Source organism: Vanacampus margaritifer, chromosome 3 (genome assembly GCF_051991255.1).
Source record: "Vanacampus margaritifer isolate UIUO_Vmar chromosome 3, RoL_Vmar_1.0, whole genome shotgun sequence".
Taxonomy (NCBI): domain Eukaryota; kingdom Metazoa; phylum Chordata; class Actinopteri; order Syngnathiformes; family Syngnathidae; genus Vanacampus; species Vanacampus margaritifer.
In genome coordinates, this window is record NC_135434.1 from 21,041,929 (window position 1) to 21,062,918 (window position 20,990).

The 20,990-nt window shown below is 39.6% G+C and overlaps 1 protein-coding gene across 8 annotated transcripts in view; it reads right to left on the minus strand.

The window, feature by feature from the left end:
- The window catches only part of fbrsl1 (fibrosin-like 1), a 330,931-nt gene extending 320,936 nt beyond the window's left edge, over positions 1-9,995 (minus strand). For 7 of the 8 annotated variants that reach the window (XM_077560539.1, XM_077560537.1, XM_077560541.1 and 4 more), the window contains exon 1: positions 8,789-9,994. In XM_077560539.1, coding sequence (XP_077416665.1) covers positions 8,789-9,076 — 288 coding nt within the window. In that variant the 5' untranslated portion in view covers positions 9,077-9,994. Of the gene's footprint in view, positions 1-8,788 lie in introns of all 8 variants that reach the window. The other variant, XM_077560536.1, reaches the window with a different exon arrangement.
- Between the last annotated feature and the right edge of the window lie 10,995 nt (positions 9,996-20,990).

Consider the following 20,990-nt stretch of genomic DNA (forward strand, 5'->3'; position numbering starts at 1 on the left):
TCAAATATTAAGGCTTAATGTTCCATTAATATAACATTCTTCCATGCTTAATGTGTAAATCCTAACCTAAGTAAGACGTTTTGTTGAATGTTCCCATAAAAAAATGTATATTTAAAAATCGATTCGGCCACATATTGAATCGATTCCATTTTTTTCTAACACCCCTATAATATATAATATAATATACCACACTATTCAGTCCTAAGGAAAGGGTTACCAACGTTTTTTTGTTTTTTTTTGGAGGGGGGATAAATATTTATTTCAAATTTTAGAAAAATAAAACAAGTTTCATAAATTGTGTATTTTGTTAGAAAACGAGTAGGTAGAAGTTTGCCACTTTTCAAGTCCTAACTTGTACTCATAAACACAAATATAATACTATTTATGTAGAGCATTAATATATATATTTTTTTAAATGCAGTTTCATGTGTATGTGCCATCTTTCTTTACTGAAAATTAAAACCACAACAATTAAAAATGTTTATGATATACTGTTCGTATCAGCCTCTGATGTATTGTATACCGCATTAATATCTTTGCTCATTATTATTAGTATTATTATTATCATTATCATCACTCATATCATGTGCGCTCACCTTATTGATTTTAAACATTTTGGAGTTGTTGTTTTTTTGTTTATTTTTTTTTTATGCAAGATTTCAACTTGTATTTCCTGGTTAATTTCCAGAGACATTCCAGGCTCTGTATTTATTGAAAAATTGATGGTAAAAAACACATTAAGTACCAAAAATACTTTGTGGTTTGGATTTTTTTATCAAGCCGTAACCAAAATCAGTTTGAGGGCACTCTTAAATACTGTGTAATGACTCGTCAGTCAGCCTTTTGTAAACAATATGAATGGATGTAATTATTGGAACTGATGGTACACACCAAATGCAGTGCAAGAGGTCGAGCATGTGATTCAACTCCTGTTGTGAATCTACAGTGCACTGGAATCTTTGTGGGGTGTATTTAGGTCATTGTTGAATGGCTGAGCCTGTTACACAAGAAATCCTGTGTATGTGACCACACATTTATCAGCAGCATTGTCGACAACAGTACGCGACAGTTGGGGGACATCCCACTAGCATTAAGAAAGCACTCTCCATACTCCATACCAATGAGAAAGAGCTAATCTGCGGGGGTGGGAGGTTTGTTACCCTTCATTTTAAAGCCCAGTTGTTTATCAATGCAATCACCACTGGGAAAAGAGTCAACATCAAAAAGGGTTGGTGGCGCAAACGATGCCTAAACGTCAATGTCAACAGTTACTCACATAGCTTCAAGTGCCAGTACAGTACACTATTTTTCTGCACTGAAGTGCATAGAAGACCACATACTGTAAGATGATGGCATGTATAAAAATGAACTAAGTTCCTGTTTAACCATTCAAGCCTGAGGGAGCATGCAGTACATCCAGTTGGTACACTGATGGACTTCATTTATTTACTCAGGGTGTTTCCAGCAATCCTATCTCTACAATGTTAGTTATTATGGCAGCAATGGTAGTTCACATTACACAAGCACTGCGATGCAGTGTTGGGCAAATTACCTTAAAATAGTTATAATTCTAAATATTGAGTTGCTTTCATGGGCCAGTTATATACCAGGAGACATACCACAAATATTTTAAACTCCACTTATAGTTTCAGCAGTCACTGATTTTAAGTCAATGTAGTGTAAGTTTAAAAAAATTGTTTAATGTTATACAGCTTCAAAACAATACATACGGTACTTCCAAATATGCTACACAGTCCATTTTAATCACTGTACTTTATTGTCAGTGTGAGTGGTCTATGACAGTTTGTCCTCTAAAGTCAGACCCTGTCGTTTAGTTTTACAGATTTTTTCTAGTTCCGTGCCAATGCATGTACTGTATTTGGTTGTTAATATACAGTATGTGATACCAACTATCCAGTTCTCTGCAGAATGCTGCTCAGCACTGTTATTGTACACTGCCATACAGTATCGGAACTGATTGTTTCATCGGCATTTATGATTAGGACGCCAACTTGCAAGTCTTAAATAAAAACATAAAATAGGAGAGTGCCAAGGTAACACCCCTGGGGAACACCACATTTGTAATGTAGGCCATAGAAAACTATTGTTAAAATGAATACATTTCTTTCTTCGATAACTTTTAAACAAATCTAGCTGCTGCAATATTATAAAAAGGTAAAGGCCAAAGTATGTTTGTTAACACATTATACAGTATGCAGTGTTTTTCTTGCGTAGAAAATTTGGGACGCAGCCACCTCTGGCAAATAACAGGCCACCCCTGCCCCGAGAAACTCTGACAATATGACAATATTTGTAGCTGCAAATGAAGTATTTTGCTTCACCGAATAAGTACCACTTCATCAGAATGAAACATTTAGAATTCACTCTTAAAACCGTTGAGGAAGAAGAAAAGCACCGCAAATAAACACCAACATCAGAACTACAAAAACTGTGTGGGATATAAAACAGGTAAATATTGTTTGTTTTGTAACCAACAATGTCTGATTTTTCAGAAAAACATTTTGAATGTGCTGCGCAGTTCAGCAGATAATGAAAAGTTCTCCAAATGTGAATGTAAAGTGTACACTGAAAGCTTTCGACCAGTTTTTTTATTTGTTGCAGCTTTCTGTGGCTCCGAGAAAACGCCATCCATTACACTGTAGTTAAATATATGACATGAGAAAGCACCGATGTTTTGTAAGGGGAAAGGTTTTGTTTTGTTTTTCCTCGAAAATTCAGACGGGAGCTCATATTTTAGCACTTGATTACATTCAAAGACAAACAATTGTAACTGGAATGCTGCTGGCTTAAATCCGAGGACCAGATGGGAAAATATGGGTGGAGAAAGAGAAGCAGCAATTCACAGCTTTTCTAACCATTACTGTCAGGATCCCTGTGGGCAGAAAACTTAATTTCCCCACGATACTCTATAGAGCTGTTCCATCAACAGATGATGATCTGTGTAAAACAGAACGTTAAGGAAAAGAGAGCAATTCTATTTAACTACTCTTCTCAGGATTAATAAAAAGAAAGATCTATAAAAATAAGAAAAATGACACTCTAGTCTATATAAACAAAATGTTCTGCCTCACTTTCAGCATCCTGACATTGGCACCACTACTAAAATAGAATTAACAAAACTTATATCCTTATTGGAGTGATTTCAAAAACTCATTCGGCAAAACAAAACACACAAGCAGATCTGAAAATTCATTTTACAAGCAGATAAACAGAAGGATTTTGGATTAACGAGAGGGGATTGCTGAATCCAACTTCACTCAGAGAGCAAACGGAGCAAATCAAACATCATTAATGGTGTGACAGACAGATAATTGTGTCAGGTTATTATCTACTCACTCACATTCAATCCACACAGCAAAGCAGCAGAGAGTAATTGTTTTAGAACACTGCTGTCAGGTGCAAGTCGTCTATCCCGGGGAATCAGCTGATCCATATTTGGAAAACGACTTCAGCGCATGCAATGGCACATTTATTTGAAATTGCTAAGAAAGAACTATCTAATATAAATCTTTCACGGACTGAAACATCTCAGTCTCGAGCACAGCAAATTAAATTCAGGACGGCATTTTTTTTTCTGTTACTAACCAGTACAAATGTCAAAGCATGACAGCTGTGTTTGTACAGTATAATCATTGCTCCCAAGTACAGAGACGGGAGATTCAGAGAAAATATATCTGGCATTATCATATGTAGCCATGGTGGCAAATGGCTTTCAGCTGTAATGAAATGGGTTACGAGATCAGGCGAGAGTCTAAGCCAGCATTTAGGGAGCTTGATCCTATCAGTTTGGAACTAAAATTTCAAAGCAAAAAGTGCAATCAGAGAGAGAGAAAAAACATGAGGTCTTATGAACATTCAGTAGCAACTGTGAGCGGTTTGCATTCTCAAATAGGACAATGAAGTGATGGTGGAGTTAACCAAAAGGGGAAATTGGTTTAAACTAATGTGTTTTACACAGCACCCAGGGATGTCATGGGACACCATAAAAAATGCAGAGGAAATATTTGCACCATCATGCATCAATTAAACCACAGAAGCAAGTAACCGCTGTGCTTCAGAATACTAATGGGACAATAGCCTAACACTAACACAATCATGCTGGCCATCAATCACCTTGACGGGGTCAAAAGGAACATACACTCCTACCACCGATGAGGTGCAAGCTTATCGGCATGTGATGTAATAGGTCAGCATTATTCCCTGGCAAAAAAATGCGAGTGCCAGCTTCCTCATAAACGATGAGCAATTAGCACAGGTAGTGGAGGTCACGCCTTTAACTCAAGCATCCAGTATGAAGGTGAACAAATGAGTCATGGCCTGATCATCTGACATGTACTATGTATACATTTAACCCCTGGGCGTTATTTGACCATTTTTGGGCTTTTTGTTGGTTCTGACCAAGCCATTTCAAAATAAAATAACGCCCAGGGGTTAACCTTGCATCCACTAACACTTCTGCAATTTGTAGCAGAAAATAAATGATTATTGCCCTCTAAGCACAGATAGAGATAACATAGATACAGATAGATAGTCAACGTGGTTATTTCTGGTGATAGATAGTGTTTTTTTCAGAGCTGATACCAATTATTAGTAGTCAAGGAGGCCGAGAACCGATATTTCAAGCCTATATTTATTTGCAGTAAAAGAGAAAATATTTGCGTCCAAATTTTAAAAATTAACTTTCTTGAAATGTCTTTAAACAAGTTTGTTAAAACAACTTTCAACACTTTGAAGATTTTTCTTTTAATAAAGAATATACAGCATTGTTTAATTTTTTTTTCTTTTTTAAATGCACGGGACTTCCCAGGTCATCACCATGTATTAAACTAAATCAAAAACTAAGCAAGTAAATAACTTCCGAAAGTTTTCTACTGCAAATAAAGCTTTCCAAAATTTCAACATAATTTATGAATTTTAACCCAAAAAATTATAATTTTTAAAAATATAAAGTGTAGGGAGTTCCCAGTTTCAGCATCATCTTTTATAAAGTGAAAATTTAAATAAATACGTAAATAAAAAGTTACCTGTATCTCACTGGGCGACAAATGCATGCAAACGTAGCGAATTTTGTGTTTCCTTCAGGGTTCGTAACAGGTTTCAAATGATCTTTGTAGTGAAAAATTGCCTGAACATGTTCAACATTTCTTTGCAACAAGTGAAAACTGTCCATGACCTTCGTACAAATCCTGATGAAAACCCCAAATTTGCTACATTTGCAAGCATTCACCGCTCAGTAAGATTCCAGCTTTATTGGCCTTCAGATTCGTAAAAAAAGGCCGATTCCGACATTTGTCAAAATCTGATAATCTGCCCGTCTGATAATCAGTCTATCCTTAGTTATTTCAGACGAAATTAACACAAAGCAGAAATCATAACTCAGGATCCACTGACATAATATAATAAACTAGACCCCTCCATATGAAAATCTAAACAATTATAAACAAGAAGATGGCATGAGAGCCAGCTATGTAATGGCTTCATTTACTAAGCCTTGAAATATAAGATTGGGTTTACAGATTATTGTTCTCATTCAATATGTATTAGGCAGTCCAGTAAGAATACTTCCCACATATCTTAGAATAATAATTATAGTCCAGCCAAAATAACAAACAGTTCGATTTAAGACAAACTCGACTAGAATGGCAAATGTGAATATATAACTTCACCGCGCAAGATAATCTACCAACAAGTACAGTAAATTGCTCAAAGCAGAATGTGGACCAACACCAGCATGCTCGCAGAGGAGAAGCCAGTAAAAAAAAAAAACACTTAGCTGCTATGACATCCTCAAAGTAGAGGCAGCTGTGAGCAGCTCAAGATGGCAGAAATAATCACAGATACAAGATCATAGCACGCGAGGGGATCTTCCTTCACACATATGCTTCATAAACATGTCACAATGTAAGCACTGCTGTGACATCCATGGCATTAAATAGCAAGATCATCCTTCTTAATGGTAATCTTACACTCAGATTTAATGAGGTATAATATATTTGATCGAAAGTAGCTGCTTCCTTCTGGGACTTCAAAAGCGCTTCAATAGTTGTTGGTGGTTAAAGTTCAAGCACCTTCTCTTCACCAACATCTTGCCCCCCCCCCCCCCCCCCCCCCCACCACACTTTAATCCACTCCAAGCATAGTGAAAGGTTCAACTAAATGCACAAGCAATAGAATTGCCCATGACCCGGACAGGTTAAACTTGTTAACAGATGGCCAGCTGATGATCATTATGAGGCAATTCTACTGCTCTGCTTTTGTCTGGAGGTGCACTCGTGTCTGATATGCTATTCTGCTGCAAACCTGCATTTAACCAAATCAAACCAAGTACTGTGTAGGAGTAAAGAGACATGACTGATTAATTCCTTTGCTGAGCCTTCATGGGTGGCAGTTGCTGAAATTAGTTGCCTTGTGGTATCATCATTGGGCTTGTAAATTAGGTCATCATCTTGAAATATAGACCTCCAAGGACATGCTAGCTGTCTTTATTAAAGATTCAGAATTTTTTCTCTCTTTTTTTTCAGCTTAAATGAAGCAACCCTTAATGCCATGGAAAATCAAAACAGTCACACATCTGCCTTGTCAGTCAGACTGACGTCCCACTGGGAATAAAGATTTATTTTTCATTTGCCACTTAATGAGATAATAACAGAGTGTCACAGGAGAACGTATTTCGTTCCTGAAAGTATTTTTGCCAACATTAGAAACACTAAGGAGTAATGGCAGAAACAGTTATCGCCAACCTGTCCATCAGCCTGTAACAGATAACTGTTGCAAAAGGATGCTCGTCAGCAAGCAAAATGTCAGAAGTGCATTTACAACTCCGTGTGAATGTCAATACAATACTATCCAAGCCATTTGAGACATGACAGCACCTGTTTGTTTTCCTTAATGGCCCATATGCTGCCAGCAGGAAACGTCTCATTCACAAGGCAGCAAAGTTTTAAAATGCATTTGGCGCAGTGGCAGCCAAAAACAACTGCCATCCCCACTGGCACATTAAAAAGTGAACTACAGGGTGTACTGAAAGTCACTTTGTGCTTATATTTTTCGCAACAGACATGTTTCAGTACAACAGAGGGTACATACTGTAGGTACAGTTGTGCTTGTAAGTTTAAGTGTAAACTTGAGTGCAACTGTTATGGTGAGAAAAAAGCCTAATGCCCATAAAATCTAAAACACTGTGGCAATTATTTTGATATATTCAGAGTTTTAAGTGGACATGAGTATATATGTGCATGTGAATTTTTGCATCATTAGTTGATGTTTAGCTTTTGTGCATTTACAGTTGTGCTCATAAATTTACACAACTTACAAGCACAACTGTACTTTCAAGTGAAACATGCCTGTTAATAAAAAATATGGTATAAATGTGCAATGTCTTTCTGAATACCCTGCAGTTTGAACAAAACCGGAGCCCAGTGTGATGGGTCCAACATAAGGACAGATATGGGTAATACAATTTCTATCCAATCATGACTGTGAAGTGGAAGATCAGGGGTGTCCAAAAGTCTGGCCTCGGGGCCATGTGTGGCCTGTTGCACATTTTTTTACTGGCCGGCTGCGTATTCTAATAATAAACTGCAAATATGGATTTACATCAGACAGTTACAGTAGTAGAAAAAAAACATCAATTTTCTATAGTGCTTGCCCTTGTCAGCTAATTTTGGGCACTAGTCGCCAACCAATCACAGGGCACATATAGATTCACACTCATGTTCACACCTAAGGACAACTTAAAGCAGGGGTCTCAAAAAATAAGTTTTTTTTGTAATGTCGGACCAATCAATCAGCCAGCCACAATCAAAGCATATAAATTCGTAATTTCACAAGCAATCCTCAGATGAACAATGCAACGTGTACACGGAATTGCTCTGGATGTCATTAATAATAATAATAATAATAATAATAATAATAAATAATAATGCATCTTACACGCAACTTAAAATTAGTTTGTTTAAAAAATTAATAAAAACATAGACCAACATAAATCAAACATAGACCAACATAAATCAAACGAAATACGGCACACATTCAACTACACATACAGTATGACAAGGATTAACATACTCATAACTTCATTAACTGCACCACACTGCATTCTGTGAACAATATACAGGCAAAATAGATAGATGTAACATGCCCTGAACTTATATGGGCAAAGACGTTCCATTTGCATTTGTGTTAATATTTTGGGACAGTATATTTACAGTTGCACCCTGCAATTTAGGACTGGCCCGCAAATATCGAGAATTCTGCGTATAATTGATGGCAATTGTTTTTAAACTATATACCATGATTTTACCGATCCGGCCCACTTGGTAATATATTTTCCTCCATGTGGCCCCTGAGCTAATATGAGTTTGACACCAAAGCACAAGAAAAACATTACTCACAACTGTGCTGCCCTACACTACTTTTTAACATTTACTCAAGTTAAATGTGACAAGATTGTCACTGATGACAAAAAGCTCAGGTGGTGACTAATATTTCCCCCTTTCAATCCATTTCAATAAATTGGACTGCTTTGCATAAGGTGACATCCACTATATTGGATTGGTTTTAGAATGTTCCACAAACACAACATGAAATGACCATCCCCTTCCCCTTCCATTCCTGAGGCCCTGAGTAGAAAAAGTTTAGACATCCCTGGTCTAACAAGATAGCATCCCAGTGGAGAGCCCCACTGTACCCCCAATCGGGCAATGATGTACTTTTTTGTGAGTGCACACATCAACAGACAGGAGGTAATGATGCGCTTCCTGCTTACCTCCAGACAGTCCAGACTGATGAAACTGGCGATAGCAAATCCATCAATGATATCCTCTTCCTGTGAGCTGGACTCCCGTCTTTTCCGCCGGGGGGTGCGCGGGGTTCTGGCGGCCGCTGGGGCGTGCGGCGCCCCTTTAGCGTCCCTCTTTGGACTGTGTCCCTCTCTGTCGGAGTAAGCGGAGTTGGGGTCGGGACTACGGGGGTCCTTGCTCCCCGTCTCTCTCAACCTTCGCACCCTTTCCCGCTTGGCCCGACATCTCCGACCCTTCTTCAATTTCCCATCCATGTTAGAGGGAGGAGGAAGAGGAGGAGGGAGAGAGGGAAAGAGAGGAGGGGGGTGGGGGGTGTCTTGGAGTGTCAAAACCAATGCAAACAGAACTCCACGGGAGACGCTGTCTGTCTGCGCCGTGGAATCACAAACAAGACACAGTGAGCAATTCTAGGCTGTGTAGCAACGACTACAAATGACCGTGTGTACAAATCAAGCCTTAAACACTCAATGACCTTGAGTAAAAAACCTCGCCAATCTCCATTACGACAAGCGAACGTGCAAGTATCAACACAGGCAGGAGAGGGGAAGGAAAAAGCCACACGTTTTTGGTCACGAATCGGCACCGTGTCGAGGCGCTGTCTGCTAAAGCAGGTGCAAAATGGCAGATACAGTTCAAAATCCACGCATCAGACTCGCTTTGTAACTTTTGTTGCATCGGAACATTGACAGAGCGCCAACGCCGAACCTCGCTGCGGGGCGCAAACAGTGCAGAGAAATCATGTCGCTGGTCGTTGTTGTTTCCCCACCTCCCCGATCCATGATCCAATGTCAAAAAGAGCTCGGGATACTATCCAGTCGAGACCGAACGCCCGGTGGTCAACCGAGGAGTGATGTGGTCCTTCAGTAATCCCGCGTGCGTTGACTTTGAAGATATTATTCCTCGCTGTGCTTCAAGTGTTGCGTGCTACTTGTGCGCAATATATCCGAAACGATCCGAAGCGTCCGAGTCAGACAGCGGTCCAGTGTGAAATCAAACTCCATACGGGAGAGAAGCGGTCCATTCCAGCTCGGATAATGTTGGCTTCCCCCACAAATCCACTCCAGTCCGTCCCTTGGTTGCTCAGCGGCTCACCGTGCTCTCCATTCGCATAATAAGCGTTTGATAAGAGTCCTTAAAGCGACAGGAGTGATTAAAATCTCTTCTCTCTCTCCGTCGCATCCTTTCATCCGAAATGAAGAGACGGTCGCGCTAAACTGAAGCTTCATAACTGACGTATTTGCGCTACTTCTGAATCACAGTTCACCAAAAGGGAGCTGCTGTTAGAAACAAAATCAATGAAAACAAAATCTAGAAGTGTTGCTCCAGGTTCTCACACATGTCACTATTTTAGGCTGTCAGTCAGAAGTGATGGCACGTCTTGTATTTTCCCCTGTGCTCTACGTACACACACACACACACTTCTTGTGCTCCATACACACACAACACAAACACAAACACAAACACACACCTATCAGGTTTTGACAAGCTCTTTTTGTAATGGTTGGCATACTAGCTATTATCCTATTCTCAGAGCCGGTTCCCTAGCAGAACACTGAAAATGAAAAGTGGCATCATCTCATTGTCAGATTTCCTGGGGGCGAAAAAATAATGTCAACATGACACGCTCCCCTCCCTTGTGAATGAGATTTCTTTAGCTATTGGGGGAGGGGCAGTGTCAGGGCAGAGTTCTGCAATGTGAAGTCACAACTTTTTTTGTTACGTCTAAATTAATTCCATGAAACATTTCACTGACTTGTGCAACATGTAAAACTGAATTTATTAGTTATATGGACATTTACGCAAATACAGTGTGATATAATGCACACATCTTGTGTCACCACAATTGAAGTTCACTTCTGTTTAATTTTACTCCAATGCAACTTTAACCTATACACAGAGAAATTAGAGCCCGATTTTCATGCCCACCACAAGTCTAGCGCAAACTGCAATCTAACACTGTGCATGGGTGAAGTTTTCTTTCTTTTGGTATTTTCCTATAGCCTTTGCACCGGAAGAATTGGGCGTAAAGGGGCGTTTGCGCCGTTGAGGGATGGAACATAGCCAACTCCTAGCCAACTGAAACGGCAATGCCTTCATTCTAATTAAAATCAGGGCGGTGGAAGCACATGCCATGCTTGTCATTGCAAAACCAAATTGACAAGCTGAGTTCTGAGAAATAAGATTGGTGCATGCAAAATATACAGGTAAACTACAAGATCTCCCCTTGCGGATGTCGGCCGTGTACCTTGCACCGGCGACTGAGCATCTATGTGTAGAATGCCCAGCCAGGCGCAACAAGGTCCCAAAAACGGTAGACTGCACCAAAAGGAAGATATACCCATTTTTACGGCGAGCGCGCATGCGTCTGCCTATGAAAATATAACTGATGATGTGCAGACTTAAAATATTTTAAAAAGAGCACCAGATTTAAGTGTGATACTTCCATTTGCATATCAAACATTTTGCAGTAAAGCCACTAGCCTAACTAATTAATCTGGGGGATAATCAAACAGAGCAGGATCTAGTAGCTGGATTTGTGCAATTGTTTGATGCTTGTGATTTACTTTGTAGGAACGTGGAAGATAAAAGTGGTGTTGACAAATCTGCTGTCAACCTAAGAGTTTACAGTGGGTCGTTAACTAACCATGTCAGTCCCTCTTATTACGACATCTATCAAAACCCCGAATAAGAGCATATTTAGGTTTTTGTGCATGTTTACATGGCCTTTCAAAACCTGAATATTGCAAATATGGTATTTGGGTTTATTGACTGCATGTAAACATACTTAGAGTCAGGCTAGAATGAGTTGTGAATCATGAGGAGTTCAGATCAAAAGCTTTTACTGTTACAGTACAATAATCTCATAGAAAGAGTTGCAAGCAACAGGAAACTGACTGTTTTCAGTCAAGTTAATTATTATTTGATCATCACAGTACTGAAAGGTGGGGAAACAAAGTAATGAGAAAGGCAATGACACGTTGAGGCAGTTAATGCGCTGGTTCCTGGGAGGGAAATTTCTCTCTGGTTTGAATCTTCCGTGAAACAGGAGAGAAATACATCAAGATGCAAAACGAAAGTACTTTTATGCTAATACAGAGCGCTGAGGGGTAAATTATCTCGAGCACTGTAGGTGATTAAACTGGATTTGACAGTTAGTGAATGAGTATGATGAAGAGGTTCTGATACACCGCTGAGTCAGGTCGCAGAGTGCACATCTCCAAATGCTACTTGTCCATACTTTGATGTTGCTGCCTGCTGGCTCCTGTTCAAGATCTGCCACGTTTATCAAAATACCCACATGTACTGTAATCTCCCATGATGTTACTTTGGAGAACAATAGCCACATGACTTGTGTATCAATCTTTTAGCAAATGCACTTTCAGGGAAACAGAGACAGGATCATTCTCATGTTACGCTAACCTCTGTAAACACTGTGAATCAAACCCTGCTTGGAACAGCTTTGTAAAAACTAATTCAGTAAGGGGATTAAAAAATAGGGGAACAGGTAGAGTGAGTGGGCCATGGAGGAGAGGGAAGAGATTACCTCTGTTTTTTTCAATGCTACTATTTGCTTTGAGCTTAATCCATAGCTAGAGACTCTGAGCTCCCAGATTGCAGCCATTCAAACTCTAGTCGCTTTGAAACGCTTAGCCTCGAATGTGCTGCAAACTGAGGGGAGGAAGCCTGTCATGCTTGTACTGTATGATATTCAAACACTAAAATAGTTTGTCGTTGCTTCTCCCATCATGGTAAGGGTTCATTGTGTCAGCATGGTCAATGTACTTTTTGCTGAAACAGTTAAGATACGAAAAATTGTTGCAAAATTATAATGTGCTGCCTTGGGACTGAGAGGCAAGAGATCTGAAACGGATGAGAAAATTATTTCAATTTCACACCAAAATATACAAACAAGCCTTTCACATTACAGACAATTCAGCAGCAAAACACATACGTTAAACTAAAACATTGTTAAGACAAGTCATTCAGTTGGATGCCGTATACAGCAATTTGTCCACACCAGGAATGTAACAGACCAAGGCCAAAAATCCACAATTCACTTCAAGTGTAGTGTAAACTTGTGGATTTTTGGTCAACTGAGTGAGGCAATAACTAAAGTATCGTCTGCCAACTGCAACATGGCTACGGCAAATAAATTATGAGGTTCAGTAACCAAAAATCTTCCACAAGACTATGAAAAATTGCAGTTTAGAAAAACATGACCTGACATGAACTCCGCTAGGCTCCATTAAAGTCAAATGTTCCACACCGTATTACACACCCACAATTTCTCACTGTCGAACCACCTATTGTGGTTAAGTCAAAAAAAAAATGCTTTGGCCTCTAATCGACATACCAGATGGATCACATATTCATTTGGAAAATAGCCAATAAACATTGAATGAAAAAGTGCAGCAATGTTCTGTCACATCAATTATGAGTCAGGCAAATCTGCAAGTGAATGAGTGCTGTGACAGAAGAGCACATGCTGTGTATCGGCAGAAGGTACAATAAACTATTTAACTACCTGTTGCCATTCACACAACAGATGACGACATGGCTCCTGGCAAATTCATCTGCTTTGTGTTGAAAAAAGTCCCAGATTTCACACACAGTAAATAAATCTGTGAGTAAATTGAGATGAGATCATCATTATTACCAGAATCTTAAAACACACAAGGAATTTGTCTCGGGTAGTTGGAGCCACTCTAGTAGGGGATGGTGGAAACATTTTGCATGTGCCAATAATCTACCGTCTAACGCTGATTTTTCAATAAACAAACACTGTTTCCTGTTTTCCAGACCGAAGCAAAGCCGGCTTCGTTCCTCTAGCAAATCTCGTACACACAGAAGCATTTCAAGACTTGTGTGTGTCCAAAAGAAGACGCTGAGGACGGCTGTAATGTATATGCCAAGTCTGGAGTGGCGCTGTAGCGCAGTCACAGGGAGTTAACGGAAAGCGTAGAAGAAGAATCGGCGAAGAAGACAAACACTTTTTTTTTCTAACTTTATTGCAGTCTACAGAACAAACATGGGTTTGCATGTATCATAACAACATGAAAAAGACGGACACAGGAGAAATGACAATGGCGGGTGATTCAAGTACAACACCGCTTGTTCAACGTGGGAATAAAGAAGCAAAATATTTTGCTGCAAAAGCATAAGCAAGCGAAGGAGGCTGCGCAAAATGACTACGACACGGCTATTCGCCATTGTTGTTGACAGACTGTCGGTTCGCGGGCAGTCACGCGAGAATTGACGCATACGTCATCAATCTGCGACAATGCGTCGTCATCACGCTGCGACCATTACGTCATCACTGGAGAAGAATCCTGCATATGGTGTCCAAACGGACGCGTACGGGGCGCGTTTTGAAATCTTTCCACTCTGGAGCCCGGTTTTAAAAGTGATCGGTTTCAAGCTCCAAACGGCCTAAACGGTAAGAAACTTGTGAGGCCTAAATGTTCTTATGTTTAGTAAATGTTCTTATGTTTAGTGAAGCTGATTCCTTTTTCGTTCTCTTTTTTTTTTTTTTACTGCAGACTGAAAACACTTGGCTTCGACATCATAAGATGAATATGAGACAAGTGACAAGTATTTCAGCTTTTTATTTGGAAGCTCTTTTTGTTAGAACACACAAATTTATCATTTGAGTAAACACTGAGACTGACAGGTGTGTTTGTTGCCCAGGTGTGTCATATTACATTGATTATTCAGCTCACAGGCAGTGCTGAATGTCTGCACTCAGTTTTGGAATTGTCATTTACCATCATTTATGCAGGCTATAATTAGAGTTAAAGATGCAACCAGCATGAAAAGCAAAGAGCCAAATAGCTGAAAAAAAAACGTCAATTGTAAAATTGAGGGGCGGCACGGTGGATGACTGGTTAGCACGTCCGCCTCCCAGTGCAGAGGACGTGAGATCAAGTCCGGGCTTCCCCGTGCTTGCGTGGGTTTTCTCCGGGTACTCCAGTTTCCTCCCACAATCCAAAGACATGCATGGCAGGTTAATTGAACACTCCAAATTCTCCATAGGTGTGATCGTGAGTGTGAATGGTTGTTCGCATCTGTGTGCCCTGTGATTGGCTGGCAACCAGTCCAGGGTGTGTCCCGCCTTTAGTCAGCTGGGATAGGCTCCAGCGACCCTTGTGAGGACAAGCGGTTAAGAAAATGGATGGATAAAAGTTGAGATGAAAACCAACCAAAGTCATTAAAAAATATCCCTTTTCAATGGATACAACAAAAATACATGTCAAAATAAAATGCAATTTTGCTACATTTTGATGTGACCAACAAACTCACCTGATTTTCACCTAATACCTCACAAACACCATCAGCTGTGCATTATCAGTTGTGTGAGTGGACTTATCCACACATAGGAAAATCCGTTCTGCATTTTTCATTCCATCACACAGCTACTTAAATATATCACCAGAGAGAACTTAAGTGTGGTCTGGTTGCTGTTTAATCTGAGAAGGGGATTTGCTTGAATTTTCTCTTTTCATTTGCCTTCAAACATTGTGTCCATCTCTTCAGTCATGCATTCTTTTTTTCCACATCTGAGAACGGCTTCTTGTGCTTACCCAAAATCCCCGCCACAAAGTAAGCTCTCTGGTGCTTCTTGTTGTTGTGTTGTAGATGTGGCAAATCCTGCTTGAAGCTTGCTATGACAATTTCAGAGCATATATTTTTCTTGTTCTCACCTCTAAATTTTGAAGAAATGTCTCTTCAAATCCTATTTCGTCTCATTATGCCGTTCCAAATGGGAAATCTTCAATACAACTATAGTGACAGTCTAGTTTGGAGAGAGAAGTTTTTGGTCCACATTACTTTAAATTGAAGTGACTACCATATTAGTTAAACAAATCAAATGGCCTTAACTATCAAATAAGCACAAAAAGATACATACAATTGCAAGGAATTTAGTGATTTTGTCACCCATGGTCTACAACAGGGCTGAGCAATCTCGGTCCTCGAGGGCCAGAGTCCTGCAGGTTTTGGAGGTTTCCCTTTTCCAACACAAGCTGATTCCAATCAACAGGATCATTATCAGGCTTATGCAGAGTTTGCTGATGAGCTGATCATATGTCAGGTGTTAGAGAAGGGAAACGTCCAAAACCTGCAGGACTCCGGCCCTTGAGGACCGAGTTTGTTCACCCCTGGTCTACAATATAATCAAAAGATTCAGAGACTCGGGAGAAATCTGCACCGAGGGGGACTGGCCGTCGGGAATTTCTGGAGTTTAACGTTTTAATGTTGTTAAGGAAAACTGATATGATAAATGTACTTCATTTATACAGCGCTTTTCCACCGTACAAAGCCCTTAAAGCGCTTTACATTTTGACTACTCATTTAACTACTGATGACGCAGCATCAGAAGCAACTGGGGCTTCAGTATGTTGCTCAAGGATACTTCGACATGATCTCAATGGCCTGGGATCGAACCCACTACCTCACGGTTGCGAGATGACCACTCTACCACTGAACCACATAGACCAATAAAATTAATAAATAAATCACCTCCGCCTCCCTTTCTCCTCTGAAGCATCTGGAAAATAAAATCAAGAGGAAGAAATGTGATATAACACATTAGTAAACAAGCCCCTGTCGCAGCTTTTTTGGAACGTGTTGTAGGCATTTAATTCAAAATGAGTGATGGAATTGACGTTTGTTAATAGAATACAGTAGGGGTGTGCCAAAAAATCGATTCTCATAAGTACAATTCAGAATCAATTTTAAATGTCCCAAAATCTATTTTATTTAAGTTATTTTATACTGTCTTGCCTTTGTCTGTGTGTGCCTTTATTTGGAGTGCTGTTCATGTTGTACCCAATTTGGCCACTTAGGGGCAGTGTGGTTCCACGTGGTCTAATACACTGTTAAGTTGTAGCCACATTAGCGAATAGAAGGAAAAAGTCAAAATCAAGTTATTCCAATGAAAGTTGTTTTTTTGCAGTGTGTAGCCGTTCTTTTGAGTGATAAAAGTGCCGCGAGTAGCGCGCTAATTAGCATTAGGAGTAGATCATTACAATTCCTTGCACATCTATAGATTGAAGTAAAAATCATTGTCAATCAAATCATTTTGAATCAAAAATCTTTCTTAATCGAAAATCGATTCTGAATGGAATCGCAGGCCCAAAAATCGGAATCAAATCGAATCGTGAGACATTCAAAGATTCCCACCCTTAGAATACAGTACTACATTACCAGAACAGTACAGCGCTACTGTGAACAACAACACATAAGTATGCACACACAGGTTTGGAATAAACTGTAACTCCGCCCAACACAGCCTCTCAATTCCAGTTAACAGACATTCCAGCTCTATTTTTAACATTGGCGGGGTGAGCAAGCCTTTTCAATGTCTGACGGTACACCCACTAACATTTTCGTTTACTCTTGTCAAAGTAAACTCCCAACCGTCTCATCATGATTTACTCATCAAAATGCCATGTTTTGCTCGTTGATGTCATGTTGTCACGGGAAAAAAAGGGGGCGTCAACAAAATCATTTTATCAACGTGATCATTGACAAAAACAACAGTCAGCGAGCGGGTGTCTGTGTATCGTTGGCATGGAAACAAGTCCCAGACAACATGTGCTGACCCAATCAAAACACATAGTGAAGGAAAACTTTCATACGCGGTACAAAGTGTAGTGTGGCTTACGGCCATAATGCTACTCTACAAATGCCCGATCAGGTGATCCGGGAAAAGGCTCTAAGAGTTTAGGGCCACAAGTAGGTGGCCGGCTAGCCAGATAGGGCAAGGGGGGGCCGCCAATTTAAGGCCACTGATGTAGAATCTTTAAGGTAACATTCATGTTTTTGTAATGTCGGAGGAAGATGGAGTACATGGAGAGAACCCATGTATGCTCAGTGAGAACTGGATTCTCTTAACGGTGTATCAGATTGTCTAAGTACAATTCTCTGCTGCCACAAAGAAATTATTATAATTCTAAATTTTTTCTATTTTAAGTTTTTAAAATTTTCCAACATGACAGAAATCGTTACGTTACAGCTTACACACGATCTGAGTGAGGATATAGATAGAGTGATTAAAAAAAGATAAAGAAAAAAAAGCTTTGCCATGTACTGCCAAAAAATGTCTGCATTTCAGCCTAAAACAAACTCCACTTACAACTTGAAAAACATTCAAGAAAAAGGAAAAGTCTGCACCTGCAGGTCAAAGCAAAATATCAGTCACACTGCAGCTCGTATCTCCAAAAGGTAAGAAACTAGATTTAAGCACCAAACAACTCTAGTTTAGCTAAACATACTGTTGGACTTGAATATCTCAGTTGGTGCACTTGTTGTCATTGAAGAATTACTATGAGGGGAAAAGAAAATAAGTGTGTGGCTTGATGCCTATAGGGCTGTTGGCTGTCTCCTTGACACATCATGGAGTAATTCACTTGTATGGTAGCAATTTATGGAGAGACTCGACAAGAAACCTGCCCAGGGGCCTCAAACAACAAGTGCTCTCTCGGGAAGCTGCAGCCAGCCATATAAGCTTTGCCTGGTCTGGGCACTGCAAACCACGGCATGAAAAATTAACCTGCTCACTCCACAGAGCTGCCTTACATATCTTCCCTACCTGACAACCAAACACTCTCCTCTTCCTCCCTGATTCTCTGTTGCTGCCTCATTTGATCAGGCTTTCTTCCTTTTTCAATCTTGTGCTCTGACTCTACACGCTATCAGCTGGCCCTGTGTTATGTTGATTAGTTGAAGCATCCGTGTGCAGATCCTTGCTTCAAAGCCAACAGCTGTTTGTTAAATGTGGAATGCTGACAATCATTTACAGATGGGCTGATTTAGGATGTGCTTATCATATATTTATTATTATTACTGTACAGACGCTCCCCTACTTACGAACATTCGAGTTACGAACAACGGTACATACGAACATTTCTGCGCATACAGTATGTCGAAAAATGTTCGGAAAGAAATGCTGTAAGTTAGATTTTGTATTGCGCGTAGTGCTTCTTTCCGCCGCTAATACCGACGATTGACGCTGTGAGAGCTCATTGGAGGCTGAGCAACGTGGCGAGGAAGAGGAGGAAGAAACGCCGGTCCCCATGAAGCAGGAATTAACTTTTGAAGCCGATTGCAGCGACGACGAAGAATCTCTCATGATATAAAATCCTCCTCTTCCTCCTCCTCCATCATCTCCTTAAGCATCGAGTACATCTTCCAAAAGTAAGTTCAACTTCATTTTATTTATCTTATTACGTACATGTACATACTGTACTGTGTGTGTGTGTCTCGCTCTCTCTCTCTAACATACGTAGTACAGTACAGTACTGTACGTATTCTCTCCATTTTATTAAGTTTTTTTCAGTACAAACCAATGCAGGTTACTTGTACAAGCCTTAAACATACTTATATAAACCTTCAATATACTTATATAGGCTTTAAACATAAATTATAATACAAAATATAGCACTGAAGCAACTTACGAACAAATTCACCTTCCGAACGATCGTCCGGAACGTAACTCGTTCGTAAGGTGGGGAGCGTCTGTATATGTATTTACGTGTAATATATTTGAGCCGATCCATACCCACTTAGATAAATATAAACATAATCATAAAAATAAAAAACAGTGGTTGGTTCAGTGGTACGCAACATGATAAAGGCTATGTAGGGCTACCACAGTCAAGTGGCTACAATATATTAAAAAAAAGCTCATTTTAAGTCAGATATCTTGGCTAATTACATAACAAAGCAAATGATTCATGTAAAGACTTTTAGTCAGGATCTTGTTTCTGTACTTAACCTTTTCCATCATTGGTTCTCAAATGTTGTCACCCTGGAACCCACATCTTCCTGTTGATGCAGATTTGCAATCCACTTCTACGGAAGTTAAGAACCATTTTTAGAAAATTGTTTGAAAATATCATGTAAAAATGCAAGTACAATATGGTATATTTTTAAACACCATTTCAAATGAATTTGACTTGCCAAACCCATTGCCCTATTGCTAAAGGCTGAGCTGCACTATGTTTGTTTACAGAGTTAGCAGCACAAATTAGTAACATTTCCTCTCTCTTGCCTAATATGTTCCATGTGGGAAGTTGGTACATCTTTGTATTGTACCTGGGGGGCGATAAACCAGCATACAGATACATGAATTTTTTTTACAAACTGTCCATGAACAACCCACAATAGCTCTGCGACCCACTTTTGGGTCCCAACCCACCAATTGAGAATCACTGTGTTAGAGCACTATATTACACAAAATTAACAAAGTAAAAAAAGCATGATTCAAAGTAACAAAGAAATAGGGAATAAACACACACACACACACACACACAAAACACTTGCAAATGCCACTTATGTGCAATATTCTCTGTACATCAAAATCATAATGTGAAATACATCTTACACAATGCTGATTGTCTTTTTTTCCAGCTTGATGCTATTTGTAAATGAAATAGTTTCCCCTATCACTTAGGTTATTTCACTCATACTTGTTCTCGTCATAATTTGTTACCATTGAATTTCCCGGCTGTTTGATCAATGAAGTCATCATCTTCTTCTTCAATATAAATATCTTGTATTAATAAGTTGACTCAAAAGGGCCAATAAACAATAAAGTAGCATTGAAAAAGTGGCATAGAAAGTATCATGTTCCTTTTATTTGTCTGGAAAAGAAAGCTCTGAGTCTCTTAACATGCAAATTCAGCCCGCGCCTATGAGTGTGTTTTATCTCTGGGCTGCTGTTTGCTAATCAAGAGCCTTGTGAAAGCCAGGGGAGCTTTACAAGAAGCTCTGTATAACGATCCTCATAGCCTCTCGCTCTTTTTCAATACACACTCATTTTTATGGCGGTTTAACTTTCAATCTGCCCATTGTTGATTTGGTAGTCACTTTGTTTGTTATTCTCAAAGCGTCTTTCAGTTGTTTGGCTACATTCACACTGAGATAAAGTGTGCCAACTGTGTATGTACAATGGCAAAGAGCATTATGGAGTGTGGTGCATTGCATTTTGGTCTTTGTAAAACAACTGAGCACTTTGTTAAAAACTGACACATCAACATGCAGGGCTCTGAATTTACGTTTTTGATGACCAGCTAACGTGGCTGGTGACTCTCTAAAGTTACTAGCCAAACACAATTTCCACCAGTCATTTTTTTTCCCCCCAGTGAAAATTTTCCCTGATTTTTT